The sequence below is a fragment of the Globicephala melas genome, chromosome 16 (assembly GCF_963455315.2).
Source record: "Globicephala melas chromosome 16, mGloMel1.2, whole genome shotgun sequence".
In the NCBI taxonomy this organism is placed as follows: Eukaryota; Metazoa; Chordata; class Mammalia; order Artiodactyla; family Delphinidae; genus Globicephala; species Globicephala melas.
This window is the reverse complement of record NC_083329.1, coordinates 36,227,607-36,244,641: the sequence shown is the minus strand read 5'-3', so window position 1 is coordinate 36,244,641 and position 17,035 is coordinate 36,227,607. Positions and strand designations below refer to the sequence as shown.

Sequence of the window (17,035 nt, the reverse complement as noted above, 5' to 3'; positions counted from 1 at the left end):
TTGTGGCGTATCTAAGAAATCTTTAACTCAAGGCCACAAAGATTTTCTTCTGTGTTTTCTTTCACAAGTTTTACAGTTTTAATTTTATATTTAGGTCTATGATCCATTTGGAATCAATTTTTTGTATAATGTGAGGTATATATTCAAATTCCTATTTTTTTATTGCATATAGATATCCAGTTGTTCTAGCACAATTTGTTGAAAAAACTATGCTTTCTGTACTGTATTTCCTTTGCACCTTTGTCATAAATTAAATGCCCTTGTATGTGGAGGTTTATTTTTGAATACTCTATGTATTCTGTTTCATTGATCTTTTTGTCTGGCTGCCAATACCCCACTGTTTTGATTACTGTAGCTTTAAAATAAGTGTTGAAATCAGGTGGTAGTGTTAGCCTACCAAATTTCTTCTTTTTCAGAGTTGTTTTGACTGTCCTAGGTACTTTGTATTTCTCTGTGAGTTTTTAAATGAGCTTTTAAATTTCTTCCAAAAAAAAAAAGCCTCCTGTGGTTTTGATTGCAATTCCATTGAATCTGTAGATCAGTTTTGGAAGAATTGACATATTAACAACATTGAGTCTACCAAATAATGAACAAGGTGTATCTCCATTTATTTTGGTCTCCTTTACTTTCTCTGAGCACTGTTTTTTAGTTTTCAGTATATAGGTGTTTCATATCTTTTGTAAGATTTTTCTCTAAGTAGTTCATAATTTTTGAGGTTATCCTAAATGGTATCGCTCTTTAAAATCAACTTCTATTTCTTGCCAGCATGTAGAAAAACAATTGATTTTTGCATTTTGATCTCCTATTATGCTACGTTGCTAAACTCATTTAATAGTTCTAGTAACTTCTTTGAAGATGTCAGATTTTTGTATGTTCATGTTGTCTGTGAATAAAGATGATTTTATTTCTACCTTGCCATTCTGGATGCTTTTCCTTTTTTTTCCTTTTCCTCCTCTTCTTCCCTTTCTCTCTCTTCCCCCGCCCTTCCTCCCCTTCCTCCACCTCCTTTCACCTGATTACATTGGCTAAAACCTCTAGAACCTCTAGTACCGTGTTGAATAGAAGTGAGAGCAGAAATCCCTGGGTTGTTACTCATCTTGCTACTCGTCTTTGATTCAGTCTTTCATCATTAAATATGATGTTAACTATAGGTATCTTATAAATGCTCTTTATCAGGCGAAGGAAGTTCCCTTCTATTCCAGTTTGCTAAGAATTCTTATTATGAATGGATATTGAATTCATATATCACATTCAAGTCATCATTCAAATGCACTTTTTTTGCATCTATTAGAGATAAAAGTTTCTTCTCATTCTTTTAATATTTTTAAGTACCCTAATTGATTTTTGAATGCTAAATTGACCTTTTCTGGAATAAACCATTTTTTGTTAGGATGTACTATCCTGTTTTACATATTATCTAATATTTTTGTTAGGGGATTTTTGCCTCTTTTTTATTCTGACAGAGAACTTTTATCCAGAATATATTTAAAACAATTACACGTTAATAATAAGAAAACAAACAGTTTAATAAAAATGGACAAAAGATTTGAACAGACACTTCACAAAAGAAGATATTCGTAGGGTCAATATGCACCTGAAAAGGTGCTCAACATCATTAGTCAAAAGGGAAAGGCATAAATTAAAACCACAATCAGATACCACCCTCACACCCACTAGAATGGCTATAATGAAGAAGACTGGCCACACCACCCATTGGTGAGCATGCAGAGCAACTAGAATGTTCATCCATTGCTTGTAGGAATAGAAGATGGTACAACCACTTTGGAGAACATTTTGCCTCTACTTTTTTTTTTTTTTTTTTTTTTTCCCCGGTACGCGGGCGTCTCACTGCTGTGGCCTCTCCCGTTGCGGAGCACAGGCTCTGGACGCGCAGGCTCAGCGGCCATGGCTCATGGGCCCAGCCGCTCCGCGGCATGTGGGATCCTCCTGGACCGGGGCACGAACCCGTGTCCCCTGCTTCGGCAGGCGGTCTCTCGACCACTGCACCACCAGGGAAGCCCATGCCTCTATCTTAATTAAGGATATTGTTTTGTAATTTTTTTCTGAGGGTATCTTTGTCAGGTTGTGGTGACCAGGTTATGGCAGACTCAAAATTCGTTGAAAAGTGTTCTCTCTTCCTTTATTTTCTTAAAGAGTTTGTCTTTAATTTGTATGATTATATCCTTAAATGTTTGAGAGAATTTACCAATGAATTACCAGGGTTTGGAGTTTTTTTGTGGGATTATTTTGTTTGAATGTAAATTTAATTTCTTTAATAGATATAGGGTTATTCAAATCGTCTACTTCTTGTGTCTTGTTTGGTGAGTTGTGTTTTTCAAGTCATTGTTTCCTTTTTTTAAAAAAAACATTAAAACATTTATTTAAAATTATTTTTTAAAAAATGAACTAAGCTCATTTCTTCCTCAAAGGAAGCAGTAAAGAGAATGCCATACAGCAAAAAAAATTCTAAGTGTGTGATGCAATTGAGCATTTGGGTTAATAGACTATTCTGGTTACTTGTGATTTATTCTACATTTCTGTGTTTTAGTGACTTAGAGCCTTGTTATTTGTATTGGTTTTAAAGGTTAGGATCTTATGGCAAAGAAGCATATTGTAAACTTCAAGTATAAATATAGAAGGCAGAGGAAATTGAGTCTTTTGTGGTATTTTTGTTTTTTTAAAAACAGATTTATTTTTCTTTTAACATATAAAGTGGTTAAAAACAGAAGAGTCACTGTTTGCTTAGAGGTTTTGTATAATCTCAGATTGTTTTATAGCAGTCAGCCACTTTAAAGAAAGATGATCTCTGAAAAGCCATATTTTTTATTTTTAAAATATTTTCTCCTTTTAAGGCAAACAGTTTGGAATCCAAAGATTATCTCCAGGTTTGTCTTCGAGTAAGACCATTGACACAGTCAGAAAAAGAACATGAGCCTGAGGTTTGTGTTGAATTTAATATGTTTTACTTCCATTAAATGGGCAAAATACCATTGTTTTAATTTACTTATTGTTAGTTTTTATTTATTTATTTGTGTTCTAGGGCTGTGTGTATATTCTGGATTCACAGACCATTGTGCTGAAGGATCCTCAAAGTATCCTTGGTCGATTAAGTGAGAAAAGCTCTGGGCAGATGGCACAGACATTCAGTTTTTCCAAGGTAGGTACCCATGTGAAATGGAAGATTTTTCTTTTCAGGAAAAGAAACTTGGCTTAGGCTAAATTGCTACCTAATTATATATAATGAACTATATACATCTTGTGCTTATGAAACTTAGATCTTAGGTACTGGTATTTTTTTCTCAATGGTAGGACTCAAATTTCAGGTGTGTAAATATATAATTGGAAGTGAGAAAATCTTTGTAGAGTTCTTGCAATCTTTTTTTGGTGGAGGGAAGTATCCTTTTCAAAATCTAGATGAAAAGTTATTGGTTGGGGGCTTCCCTGGTGGCGCAGTGGTTGAGAATCTGCCTGCCAATGCAGGGGACACGGGTTCGAGCCCTGGTCTGGGAGGATCCCACTTTGCCGCGGAGCAGCTGGGCCCGTGAGCCACAACTACTGAGCCTGCGTGTCTGGAGCCTGTGCTCCGCGACAAGAGAGGAAGTGACAGTGAAAGGCCCGTGCACCGCGATGAAGAGTGGCCCCCGCTTGCCACAACTGGAGAAAGCCCTCGCATAGAAACAAAGATCCAACACAGCCAAAAAAAAAAAAAAAAAAGAGTTATTGGTTGGGTCAGATTTCTATCTTGAAAGCTTTTTGAAAGTAGTTAAACTAGCAGGTGTATTTGTGGGAATTGGGAATATGGCAACTTTTAAGAATGAATCTTGTAGGACAAATCTTTTAAATATTAAAAACATGAAAGGGTAGAACTCATTGTGGATATTAACTTGAACATTCTAAAAAGATTTTTTTAAAAAAATGCTTGTTTAGGTTTTTGGCCCAGAAACTACACAGAAGGAATTCTTCCAGGGTTGCATTCTACAGCCAGTTAAAGACCTCTTGAAAGGACAAAGTCGGCTGATTTTTACTTATGGGCTAACCAATTCAGGAAAAACTTACACATTTCAAGGTAAATAGTTTTATTTTTGCTAGAAAGGAAGAAAGAGGCACTAATAATGTACTCATTTTCATAATACTTCTTATAGTTATGTTTCCATTGCCTAGCACATTTGCTCCATTTTTAATAGTAATAGCATATTGAATGTGTATTGCCAATGGCTTTTAATTCAGATCGACTACTTTACCCATATGTAGAGAATTACATGATGATAAAAACTCAGAAGGGGGCTTCCCTGGTGGTGCAGTGGTTAAGAATCTGCCTGCCAACGCAGGGGACACGGGTTCGAGCCCTGGTCTGGGAAGATCCCACATGCCACGAAGCAGCTAAGCCTGTGCGCCACAACTACTGAGGCTGCGCTCTAGAGCCCGTGAGCCACAACTACTGAGCCTGTGTGCCACAACTACGGAAGCCCACGCACCTAGAGCCCATGCTCTGCAGCAAGAGAAGCCACTGCAATGAGAAGCCCATGCACCACAACGAAGAGTAGCCCCCGCTTGTTGCAACTAGAGAAAGCCCGTGTGTAGCAACGAAGACCTGACGCAACCAAAAATAAATAATTAATTAAAAAAAACCCTTAGAAAAAGGATTGATGTGACATAGGGAATTAAGCATGGATAACCAGGGAAACACTTTATATTTTATTTTACTTTTATACTTTGTGATAATGAATGATAGCCAATCTTAAAGCCTGATCTGAATGTAAAATTTCAGGTTTTGCATCAGAATAATAGTTGATAAAATGTCAATTATACAGTTAAGACCAAAATGATGGAAACAAAATGATGGAAAACCAAGTAATCCTTCAACTTCTCTCACTCTTGTCTCAGCTTTTTACTCTTGCCTGTTAGTGGTATAAAAGGAGACTTGGTAGTTCAAGAATGTTTTTTTCTAAGAGAGTGTAAAACAAAAATTCTTTTCATAGGCACAGAAGAAAATATTGGCATTCTACCTCGAACTTTGAATGTACTATTTGATAGTCTTCAGGAAAGACTGTGTACAAAGATGACCCTTAAACCACATAGGTCCAGAGAATACTTACGTTTATCACCAGACCAAGAGAAAGAAGAAGTAGCTAGCAAAAGTGCATTGCTTCGACAAATTAAAGAGGTATGGGAGTATTTTAGTATGTAAAATATACATAATCCTGACCTTTTAGTAGCTCTTTAGTTTGTTTCAGCCTATATTGGACTGTTTTGTGGTGCTTGTGGCTATTGTCTTTTCTTTTTGAGAAAAGTATTAAAAGCTTTTTTGAAGTCATCTCTTCTTATTTCATACTGTACAAACAGCAGAAATGTTTAAACAATACAAATGTAAATGGTTCTTAAATCTTTTTTGGTTGCTGTAGAAACAGCAACTTTCTATATAATGATTTTTAAAAATTCTTTTTTTTAATTGTAAAAGTAATATGTATACACAAAAGCTAAACAAGAGAATGTGAAAAATAAAAGTGAAAATTTCCTATAATTCCATTCCTGAAGAGAAAACCAATATTAGCAGATATGAACATATCCTTTTTGATCTTTTTCTCTCTGTACACACAAAAAAATCTATGTACAGAGCTTTCTGTATGTGTCTATATATACACACAGAAACATAGTCATATATAGTTGCATATATCTTCATATCTTTTTCTCTATATGTAGGATATGGTCTTTTTTTTTTTTTTTTGCGGTACGCAGGCCTCTCACTGTCATGGCCTCTCCCGTTGTGGAGCACAGGCTCCGGACGCATAGGCCCAGCGGCCATGGCTCACGGGCCCAGCTGTTCTGCGGCATGTGGGATCCTCCCGGACCGGGGCACGAACCTGCATCCGCTGCATCGGCAGGCGGACTCTCAACCACTGCGCCACCAGGGAAGCCCTGGTCTTTTTTTTTTTTTTTAACAAAAATGAGGTTTTATTATACAGACATTCTGTAACTTGCTCTTTCATTTAACATGTCGTAAATCTTTTACTACCTTAATTCATGTGTCTTATCTGTTAGGTTATGTTTTTTCCTCTTTTCTTTCTTCTTTTTAATAGTTTTTTATTTAATAAATTTTTTTTTATAAAGTATACTTGTCTATTTATTCCTTCTTTGCCTTGTGGATTTTGTGTTATGCTTTCAGACATTTATTTTATCTATTTAAAATTGTTAAAAACTATTAACAGTCTTTATAAATATATTCAAAACACTGATGGGGATTTTCTTCTTAAAGTAATTTAGAAATCAGTGTTTCAAGGTAATAAAATATTGTTGCTCAGTGGAGAGCAAAGTTCAGAATCCATGATTATGGTCTCTGCAAGTAAAATTGTGAGTATTTTAACAAAATTTATGGAGATTGGTGGATAATTGCATGGATAATTCATAGAGGAAATTAAAGTCATTAATAATGAGAAAAACTTCCCCTAACAAGTTACCTGGTTAAAACAAAATGTTATTTTGCCTATGAAATTATTAAAATTTTAAAAACTTGAGATATGCACTTTTTTTAAAAGTTCTTTTTATTGAGGTATAGTCGATGTACAATATTATAGAAGTTTCAGGTGTATGATGTGAAATACACACTTTCACTTTCATATATTGATTGTAAAATGTGTCTCTCCAAAGCAATTTGGCAATACTATACTAAGAGTGAGAACTTTAAAATAAGTTCATATTTTCATCCACCAATTCAGATTTAGGTATATGACCTAAGGGAACAATTAAATTACAGAAGAAAAAAATAATATATTAAGATGTTTATCTTAGTACTATTTAGTTAAGTCATTTCACATCACATCTCTTCAGTTAGGCAGCCACCAAATGTTTACAAATAATTTTTAATTATAGAGAGAAAAAGCTTACAATGGAATAAGTGTAGGGAAAAATATAGAAGGGAATATATTGAAATTTTACTAGTAATTGCCTCTGAGTGGCAGTGATTATATATGATGATATTCTTTTTAATATTTTCTGTGGTTTCCCAAATTTCCTATTATTAGGATGTATTATTTCACTAGGAAGGAAATTAATAGAGGTCGTTGAATTGAGTAGATGAAAGGCAGGTGGCTTACTTGGATAGGTAATTAATAAGCTGGTTATTTAATCTTAACTAACAATGTTTTTTAACTTTTTAAAAAAAATCTTTTTCAGGTTGCTATGCATAATGACAGTTATGATACTCTTTATGGTAAGGTTTCCTTTCTCATTTACTTTTAAAATGTTGATTATTTGAAAAGCTTTTAATTTTTGGATCACTTCTGGTGATTTAATTTCTTTAATAAACAGTAATACTTGGAAAATGGTACATAACTATATGAAATATCAGTCATTGTAAAGTTTTATTTTGACTTAATAAATAAGTCCCTTTCACTGGTTAACTTTCATGTTGTTTCGAGAGAGACACTATTTTTCCTTTGTCCTTTATGTTTAATTTTTACGTAAAATTATTTGTACATTTATTAGCGTGTTTGCAGAAAAGAAAAGAAAGATAAGCGGATTTTGGTTAATACAAATATTTATATCTGCTTTGGTCCAAAAAGTTTTTAACATTGCTGGTCAAAAGATTAAGGATACTTAGTTTTTCAAGTCCAGGAGTCTTGATCTATCCTATTGTCTCATTTAATTTTGTGATTATCTTTTTTATTTTCTGTAGGAAGTTTAACAAACTCTTTGAATATCCCAGAGTTTGAAGAGTCCGTGAGAGACTGTGAACACGCGAGCTTGAATATGGATAATAATATAAAATTTTCTGTGTGGGTTTCTTTCTTTGAGATTTACAATGAATGTATTTATGATTTGTTTGTTCCTGTCTCATCTAAATTCCAAAAGAGAAAGATGCTACGCCTTTCCCAAGATGTAAAGGGCTATTCTTTTATAAAAGGTATACTAGTGAGTATTTTTTACTTTATTGCTCTGAAATTCCTTTCTAGGCTTTGTTATAGGAAAGCAGACTGGAAATTGAAAATTTTTATACTAATTATTTTTTATTTTTTAATCTATTTATTTTTGGCCGCATTGGGTCTTCGTTGCTGTGCACGGGCTTTCTCTAGTTGTGGCGAGCAGGGGCTGCTCTTCGTTGCAGTGCACGGGTTTCTCATTGTGGTGGCTTCTCTTGTTGCAGAGCACGGGCTCTAGGCACGTGGGCTTCTGTAGTTGTGGCACACGGGCTCAGTAGTTGTGGCTCGTGGGCTCTAGAGCACAGGCTCAGTAGTTGTGGTGCTCGGGCTTAGTTGCTCTGTGGCATGTGGTATCTTCCCGGACCAGGGCTCGAACCCGTATCCCCTGCGTTGGCAGGCGGATTCTTAACCACTTCACCACCAGGGAGGTCCTGTATCCTGATTATTAACATCAAGATAATAGTTTGTGCTTTGAAAGTATGTTTTGGTATGTTAATTAAACTTGAAGGTGAAGGGGTCTAGTTTAATGTTGTATTTGCTAGAGTATTATTGATTGGATTTTAGGGGATGGGAAAAGCTGTGTGTGTAGGTATTCACATTATTCTGCTGCTTTGTAACGGTATTCAAACTTCAGAGCCATGTATCAGTAAATGTTCTGTTCCATAGTGCTGTTTTTCCAACCTTTTAAAAATCACTACCCCACAGTAGGAAATACATATTAATAACATCATGATCCTGTACCTGCATATGTATATATATACATATATACAATTGAAAAGTTTCATTAATTATACTTACCCTTACTACAAGGAATGCACTTCGTTGTTTTCTATATTGTACTTCATTTTTACAATACGCTAGTTGTGACTCAATAAATTTGACTTCATGACTCACAAATGAATTGCAGTCTATAATGTCTCATAGCTAGGTAATTTTCTAGGTTTAATCTGTAATGTATTTTGTCTTTTTTTTTTTTCTGGATGTCTAATTCTAAGGAATCTTACCTATTTTTAATTTTCCCTTTGGCAGATTCTGTTGAAGAACATTTACTTTCTGTGTTTGTACTACTTAAGTACTGGAAAATCATTATAATATCCTCTTCTTGCATACTTCTTTTTTTATATTTATTTATTTATTTATTTGGCTGCATTGGGTCTTAGTTGTGGCATGCGGGATCTTCATTGCAGCGCGTGGGCCTCTCTCTAGTTGTGGCGTGTGGGCTCTAGAGTGTGCGGGCTTAGTTGCCCCATGGCGTGTGGGATCTGAGTCCCCCGACCAGAGATCGAAACCACGTCCCCTGCATTGGAAGGCGGATTCTTAACCACTACACCACCAGGGAAGTCCCTTATGTAATTCTTTTCTAATGGAGTATGGAATAGCTGAGTTGACTATACCTAGGGCGTGTTATTAAAAGAAAGATTTTATTATATGTCTTTGGGAAAGAGATTACATATCTTCAAAGAGATTACATTGTACTGCAAATGCTGTGTTTTTATAAATTGATATGTGTCCTCTTTATTTTTTAAAGATCTACAGTGGGTTCAAGTATCTGATTCCAAAGAAGCATATAGACTTCTAAAACTAGGAATAAAGCACCAGAGTGTTGCTTTCACAAAACTGAACAATGCTTCCAGTAGAAGGTAAGGAGTAAACCCTGTGGTGTAAGCCTGAGGTGTGCTAATTTAAACACAACTAATTTAAGATTAAAGTGGACAGTAGGTTCTCTGATATATTAAATGAATTCATAGGCATAAAAACATTCTGTAAACTGAAGAGCACTAAACACATAAGATTATCAGGACTGTTTCTTGTTCTAACGTAAGATTTACTAATTTACACTCAGTCTGAGGTATTTTTACTCTTTCTGTATGTGAATATCTAAGCTCAGTGTTTTAGTTACCTGTAACGGTGGACTTTTCTCTGTGTTTTTCCTACTTACCCCATGAACACAGACACTGTATGCATACTGAGTTGGGCCAAAATCTCAAAGGGCTAAGGAAGGATTTTTTTTAATGTTTATGATATATGATACATGATATACATATCATGTATCATATATGATATGTGATATACATATCATATATCATATATGTATGATACATGTTTTTGCATAGCTAAAGAAAAAGGAAGGATGTTTTTGATGGAAGGGATTGGTGGATGAGAGACAAAAGAAAATAAGTTTAAGTTTATACGTAAAACAGGTTTTCTCTTAAGGGGGAAAGAACCCTGTCCCCCATGTGTGGAGTGAAGGTAATATATAATCCAGATAAGCCTGTATTTAGGCCAGATGTATACTTTGCTTTAGGTATATATTCAAAGTAGATTAGCTGTAAATAATACCATTTTAACTAGTAATATCTCTGCAAGCAAATTGAGACTTTATTATAAATGATTTCATTAATAGAAATAAGAAGAGGAATAGGTTTGAAGGATTTGGGGCTAAGTGCAAGAAAGATAAGATATTTGGTTTTAGGTAGTTGGGTGGTATGTAGGTGATAGTGGAGCACTGAATTGAAATATCTGACAGCTAGTTGGAGAATGCAGCGCTGGAGCTATGGCTAGTATTAGGATATAAATAAATGTTGATTTAGATGCTTGTCTCCTATTTAGAATGCAGAAATTAAAAGTGAACGATAATATTTGATCTTTCTTTACTTCTTTTAGTCACAGCGTATTCACTATTAGAGTATTACAGATTGAAGAATCGGAAATGCCTCGTGTAATGCGAGTCAGTGAGTAAGTTGAACATTCTTTAAATAGTAATTATTCTGAATTGTTTTGTTTTGAAGAATTTTTTAGTTTTTTTTTTTTTTTTTTTAGATTGTCTTTATGTGATCTTGCTGGCTCAGAACGAAGCATGAAGACACAGAATGAAGGTGAAAGGTTAAGAGAGACTGGGAACATCAACACTTCTTTATTGACTCTGGGAAAGTGTATCAATGTTTTGAAGAACAGTGAAAAGTCAAAGTAAGAGTTGCTGAACATGTTATTAGCATATTAAGTATTACAATATTTAGACCCTTCAGCTTTGCTGGTTTTAGAAAGTTCTCTTGTTTTTCACTTCTTATGACTATATATGGATTGTAATTAAAATTACTTAGAAATCTTGGATAAAAAAAATGATAGAAATAAAAAAAAATGTCAGTCAATGCCAGTGGCTCATCAAGTAAACACAGTATTTTCCATAGCAAATATATATCAACAGACATCTTGGATAGTAAGCTTCTGATGATGCTGGTTTAGCATCTAAAACCACGTTATTCTTATTAATGCATTCTGTTTTTCTAGATGTGGTAGATTTCTGCATTAATTATGAATCAGCCTGTACCATTTCTAGTTAAGGTGTATATATTGCGTAATTGGCCTACACTAGAAAACACAACCCAATTCAATGTGACTTTCTTTACATTTTGCCTAGTATTAGAATTACTATTATAACTAGTAGTAGTATTTAAAGAAAACAACATGAATAAACAGAAAATGATTATTATGGGTGGAACTAATTATTAACCTAGAATTTAAGTCCATGATAGCTATATTATTTCTTTGTAAAATTTATCAGCATCCTGACTTCATGAGATACGTTTTAACTTACAGTTTTTTGAAAAATTTTTCCGTAGGTTTCAACAGCATGTGCCTTTCCGGGAAAGTAAACTGACCCACTATTTTCAAAGTTTTTTCAACGGTAAAGGGAAAATATGTATGATTGTCAACATCAGCCAATGTTTTCTTGCCTACGATGAGACACTCAATGTGTTGAAGTTCTCAGCCATTGCACAAAAAGTAAATATAATTAAATTTCTGCACAATTTATTAAGCTTCTTATCATTAGAGTATTAATTATTTTTTTCTCGGAGTAGTTAACACATTTTGCACTAGCTCTAAACCTAGAAAATAACTGAAAATTTAAAATGTAATACTTGATCAAGTAGTAGGACATAGGAAAAATATTGAAAGTAACCCCTGCTTAAGAGTAAAATGACCTCAGTAATAAACTTACCCATTACAAATTTCGAGTAATTCTTGCAGCAAATTGTCAGCTCTGCTGTCCATCTGGTTCATTTAGTGGCTAATCAGGAACCCCCCTGCTAGGAATAGTATTGATACTAAGAACTTAACCCAGGAAAGTAAATTTATCTAGAGTATACATGTGTAATTGGCTTTTTTCTTATCAAATATTTATTTAAGGATGCTAATTCCTTCTTGCATGTTTGTTTGCATTGTTTTTATTTTTTAATTCTCAAGTTGTCATTTGACTTAAATTTAGAAAATTTTTGTTTTGTGTGGACAGTTCTTGCCTTTTCTGTTTTAAAAGTTACATTGAATATTTTAACAGGTTTGTGTTCCAGACACTTTAAATTCCTCTCAAGAGAAATCATTTGGACCTGCCAAATCTTCTCAAGATGTATCACTAGATATTAATAGTTCAGATAATAAAATACTAAATGAAAAGAGATCCACAATTTCATGGGAAAATAGTCTAGAAGACGTGGTGGAAGATGAAGATTTGGTTGAGGATCTAGAGAAAGCTGAAGAAAAGCAAAATGTGGAAAGTGAATTTACTGATGAAGATCTAGATAAAACATTAGAGGATGATAAGGCTTTCAGTAGCCATGAGGAGAAGAGAGTATGTATTAAGAACTCATACTTCTAAAGTTGGCTTATTTATTATTCTGAAGTTAGGGTTAATAATTCTTAAGGCTGTTTCTCTCATTTTTTTAACAATACACTAATTTTGTCTTTCATCTTCATGTTTTGAAAATTTTCACATCCACAGAAAGAATAATACAATGAATATACATTTGCACTTCACCTGAATTTGCCAGTTGTTAACATTTTATCGTATTTACTTTAATTCTTTCTGTGAGTGTGTGAATACACATCTTTTTGGTGTATCATTTGAAAACAAGATGCAGACATAATGACACCTTACAAATAACTACTTCAGCATGTTTCCCAAGAACGTGGACATTTTCCTCATGATCAAAAGACCATTTTCATACCTAAGCAATTTCACATTGATACAATAACGTAATGTTTTATCGTCCATATTGAGATTTATCCAGTGGTCAGTATTTCCTTTATAGCCACTTTGTTATTGATCTACAACCAAAGTTAATACATTGCTTTTGATTATCATGTTTCTTTAGTTAATCTCTAATCTAGTGTAGATGTTTTTGAAAAATTGTGGTGAGTTGTCTTGTAGAGTATCTCCAGTCTGGATCTGTCTTATTACTTCCTGATTCAGGTTTAACACTTTAGATAAGCCTATTATATAGGTGAAGTTGTGAATTTCCCATTACATCACATCAGGAGGCAGCTGATGTCTGATTTCCCCATTTTTGGTGATGCTAAATTTTGCTCATTTGGCTAAGGTTTTGTGTTTAGATCTCTCTTCATTGTAAAAGCGTATCATCTGTGAAGATGCTTTGACACCATGTGACTATCTTGTTCCCCAGTATCCTTTCACCCAGTGATTTTAGCATACTCCACCAAACTTTTACTTTGCAGTCTTGAGTACAATTGTGCAAAATGTCTGCCCAGTACTGATTATCCTATTTATTCAAAAACAAAAATTATTTGGTTGTCTTGTATTTATGGTAAACAAATAAGATTTAATGGTGGTTCTTTTTTTTTTTAATTAATTAATTTATTTTTGGCTGCGTTTTGTCTTGGTTGCTGCATGCGGGCTTTCTTTAGTTGCGGCGAGCGGGGGCTACTCTTAGTTGTGGTGTGTGGGCTTATTGCCGTAGCTTCTCTTGTTGTGGAGCATGGACTCTAGGCGCGCGGGCTCAGTAGTTATGGCTCACAGGCTCTAGAGCACAGGCTCAGTAGTTGTGGCTTACGGGCTTAGTTGCTCCGTGGCATGTGGGCTCTTCCCGGATCCGGGCTTGAACCGGTGTCCCCTGCCTTGGCAGGCAGATTCTTAACCACTGCACCACCAGGGAAGCCCAGTGCTGCGCAGTTCTTTTATCCTCTGTCCAAATACAATTCACACATATATTTAAGTTGTTATTAATCCTGAAATGTAGATCATGTCCACAGTACCAGTTCCCCTCATTAACTGGTCATAACTATTACATATGTATACATGGAGTATTCTTACCAGCGTCACAGGAACACTAGTAATCCTGTGCTCATGGATGTGCTTCAGTGGTATTGCCACATCTGACATCATAGTACTCTTTTGGACTGTAGAAGTCTAAGTAGATGGATGATGTATTGAGTTAAGTACTCTCATTTTAATAGTTTATTTCAGTGTCCCTGAAAGCTATAGTTGTGCCTGTGTTGTTTGGAAATGAAAATGAAAGCTTCAGATGCCACTATTCTCAGTTAATCTGGTTACTATGTGATTGGACCTTGTTTACCTTGGATCTCTGTAATGTAGTACTTCCTTCAGTGACAAAATGAGCCGTTAATAGTCCTATTTTAGGTTTTATTGATCTTCTCAAAACTGAAGTTTATATAGAATATCCATTAAACTTAAAATGTTAGTAGAATTTCAGAATTTATTAGGGAAAAATAGTGTAGTTTATAAAGGATTATATAGTGTAAATGCATATCTTATAATGTTGACTAGGTACTTTATTTTTATTTATTTATTTATTTTATGACTAGGTACTTTAAAATTAAAATTTAATCGAGGTTTTTTCCTACTATTTTAAAAAATGATTATAGACTTTGCATGCTTTACATTATTAGCATTTTAATTAGAGGATTGTATTAAAGATCATTATGAAATATATTGATATTAGCATATTTACACTTACAATTCATTTAATTAGGCTAACCAACCAGAATTTTTTTCACCGAAAACTTTGTCAGATGCTAACAATGATAGAAAACTAATTGTTGTTGAGAATTATTGCAAGAAACCAATTTTCCAAGGTTTCCCACATTCATGCAGATTTCTCTAAGTCTCCCACATTTCTTCTTCAGTAGTTATCATTTATTATTTTAAACAGTGGGAAAGTCTGTGGTTATTCAAAATTATAAAAGTATTATATAATCTTGGTGGAATCTAGAAAAAGAAAAAGAGGAAAATAATTAAATATAAATCTCTCTCTAATCTACTGGTCACATTAGTAGGTTTTTACTATACATTATAATATTGTAACCTAATTTTCTTCACTTAAAAATAAATTGTGAAAAGTATGAATTATAAATATGTCATCATAATTCATTACAGTAGTTTACTGTATGATGGTACCATAGTTGAACCCATCTCTTTGACTGTTGAGCTGGGTTTCACTTTTTCTTTATTTACATACAACCACTCACTGTTGCAAAAAACACAGTGACCATTCTTACAGCCAAAACGCTGGGTCCTATTATATAATTAATTCCTCAGTATAAGTTCTTAGAAGCAGAATTTCAAAGTCAGGATATCTATAGAAATATTTTCAAATACAAAATCGAAAAACTGAAAGATCTGTGACTTTGAGAGAGTTTATTAATTTATTATTGAGAAACTTTAATCAAAAACCTTGAAAAAGAATATTAGGCTTTTTTCTTGAATGCTATGATTTATTACATATCTATACTGGCTATGATGTCAAGTTGTAATTGCCTTATTGTTCATTGTCTGTATTACATGATTAATTATGTATGTGCTTTCAAAGACAGAGTTGTTGCTCACATTTGAATAGTTATAAAAGCCCAATAGGATAAGTTTAAAAATTTATTTTATTATTTATTTATTTATTTTTGGCTGTGTTGGGTCTTTGTTGCTGTGCGCGGGCTTTCTCTAGTTGTGGCGTGGGCTTCTCATTGCGGTGGCTTCACTTGTTGCGGAGCATGGGCTCTAGGCGCACGGCCTCAGTAGTTGTGGCTCGCGGGCTCTAGAGCGCAGGCTCAGTAGTTGTGGCTCACGGGCTCTAGAGTGCAGGCTCAGAAGTTGTGGCACGTGGGCTTAGTTGTTCTGCGCCATGTGGGATCTTCCCGGACCAGGGCTCGAACCCGTGCCCCCAGCATTGGCAGGCGGATTCTTAACCACTGCACCACCAGGGAAGTCCCCAATAGGTTAAGTTATGTAACATTCTCTTTGTCATTTTGGAACGTGTTTGGGGGTTCTTAGTAACTACTCCATATAATACTTCAACTTTATATTTTGACAGACTAATTTTAAACTCAAACTTAAGCATGTACCACAGACCTGGTCTTTACTTTCTCCACCTAAGAAATGTGGATGCTGCTACCAAGCTTACAGAGGGTTGTGTGGATTAAATGAAATAAAATATGAACTCCCCAGAGTAGTTTCTGGTAGATAATAGATGCTCAAATTTTATTTTCTCTTCTTTCTTTGTGTAGCTAGACAGTGAGACATTTGAATTACTGTATATCTGTTTCTAAAACGTGGAGAGGCGCGCTTGATTTTTCAGATTAGTGAATCTCTGCAAATACACAATTTTCAGTGAAAATATCATCTCTAATAAAAGGGTGCATAATTACAATCTAAATGGAAAAAGTTTTATTTTTGAACACTTGGACAGTCTTTCTCTTGGAATATATTTGTTTTTTTAATTAGAATTTTAATATTTATATTTTAGAAACTTTTGGATTTAATAGAAGACTTGAAAAAAAAACTAATAAATGAAAGAAAAGAAAAGTTAACATTGGAATTTAAAATCCGTGAAGAAGTTACACAGGAGTTTACTCAGTATTTGGCTCAACGGGAAGCTGACTTTAAGTAAGTTTTTTCGTTCATGTCCTGGTAAAAATTGAGAATTTTATTTACTTGTTTAAATTTTTTTTTTGGCTTTTTATTTTATATTAGGTGACTTCTGAATTCTGACCTTCATGCAGGCTTGAAAATAGCTGTTACTAATCCCCATGGTGATTGTGAATTATACATGAATGATTATTTAAACTGACTTTTAATTTATAATGTACCTAATCTTAGAAATTTAAAATAAAAGCACGAAGTAGTGCTTTTTCTGTTTCTTAATGGGATTAATTTCTGTTATGAAGGGAAACTCTCCTTCAGGAACGAGAGATATTAGAAGAAAATGCTGAATGTCGTTTGGCTATCTTCAAGGATTTGATTGGTAAATGTGACACTCAAGAAGAACCAAACAATGAAGATCATGCCGTGAAAGCTGAAACTGAAGTATGTTAAC

The 17,035-nt window shown here is 34.2% G+C and overlaps 1 protein-coding gene across 6 annotated transcripts in view; it reads left to right on the top strand.

The window, feature by feature from the left end:
- KIF20B (kinesin family member 20B) overlaps nucleotides 1-17,035 on the top strand; it is a 74,847-nt gene that overhangs the window by 9,077 nt on the left and 48,735 nt on the right. For 5 of the 6 annotated variants that reach the window (XM_060286496.1, XM_060286494.1, XM_060286493.1 and 2 more), the window contains exons 3-15: nucleotides 2,853-2,939; nucleotides 3,041-3,157; nucleotides 3,928-4,066; nucleotides 4,980-5,164; nucleotides 7,171-7,207; nucleotides 7,673-7,900; nucleotides 9,445-9,556; nucleotides 10,581-10,652; nucleotides 10,737-10,883; nucleotides 11,537-11,699; nucleotides 12,253-12,543; nucleotides 16,466-16,605; nucleotides 16,887-17,025. In XM_060286496.1, coding sequence (XP_060142479.1) covers nucleotides 2,853-2,939; nucleotides 3,041-3,157; nucleotides 3,928-4,066; nucleotides 4,980-5,164; nucleotides 7,171-7,207; nucleotides 7,673-7,900; nucleotides 9,445-9,556; nucleotides 10,581-10,652; nucleotides 10,737-10,883; nucleotides 11,537-11,699; nucleotides 12,253-12,543; nucleotides 16,466-16,605; nucleotides 16,887-17,025 — 1,857 coding nt within the window. The remainder of the gene's footprint in view (nucleotides 1-2,852; nucleotides 2,940-3,040; nucleotides 3,158-3,927; nucleotides 4,067-4,979; nucleotides 5,165-7,170; nucleotides 7,208-7,672; nucleotides 7,901-9,444; nucleotides 9,557-10,580; nucleotides 10,653-10,736; nucleotides 10,884-11,536; nucleotides 11,700-12,252; nucleotides 12,544-16,465; nucleotides 16,606-16,886; nucleotides 17,026-17,035) is intronic. The other variant, XM_060286495.1, reaches the window with a different exon arrangement.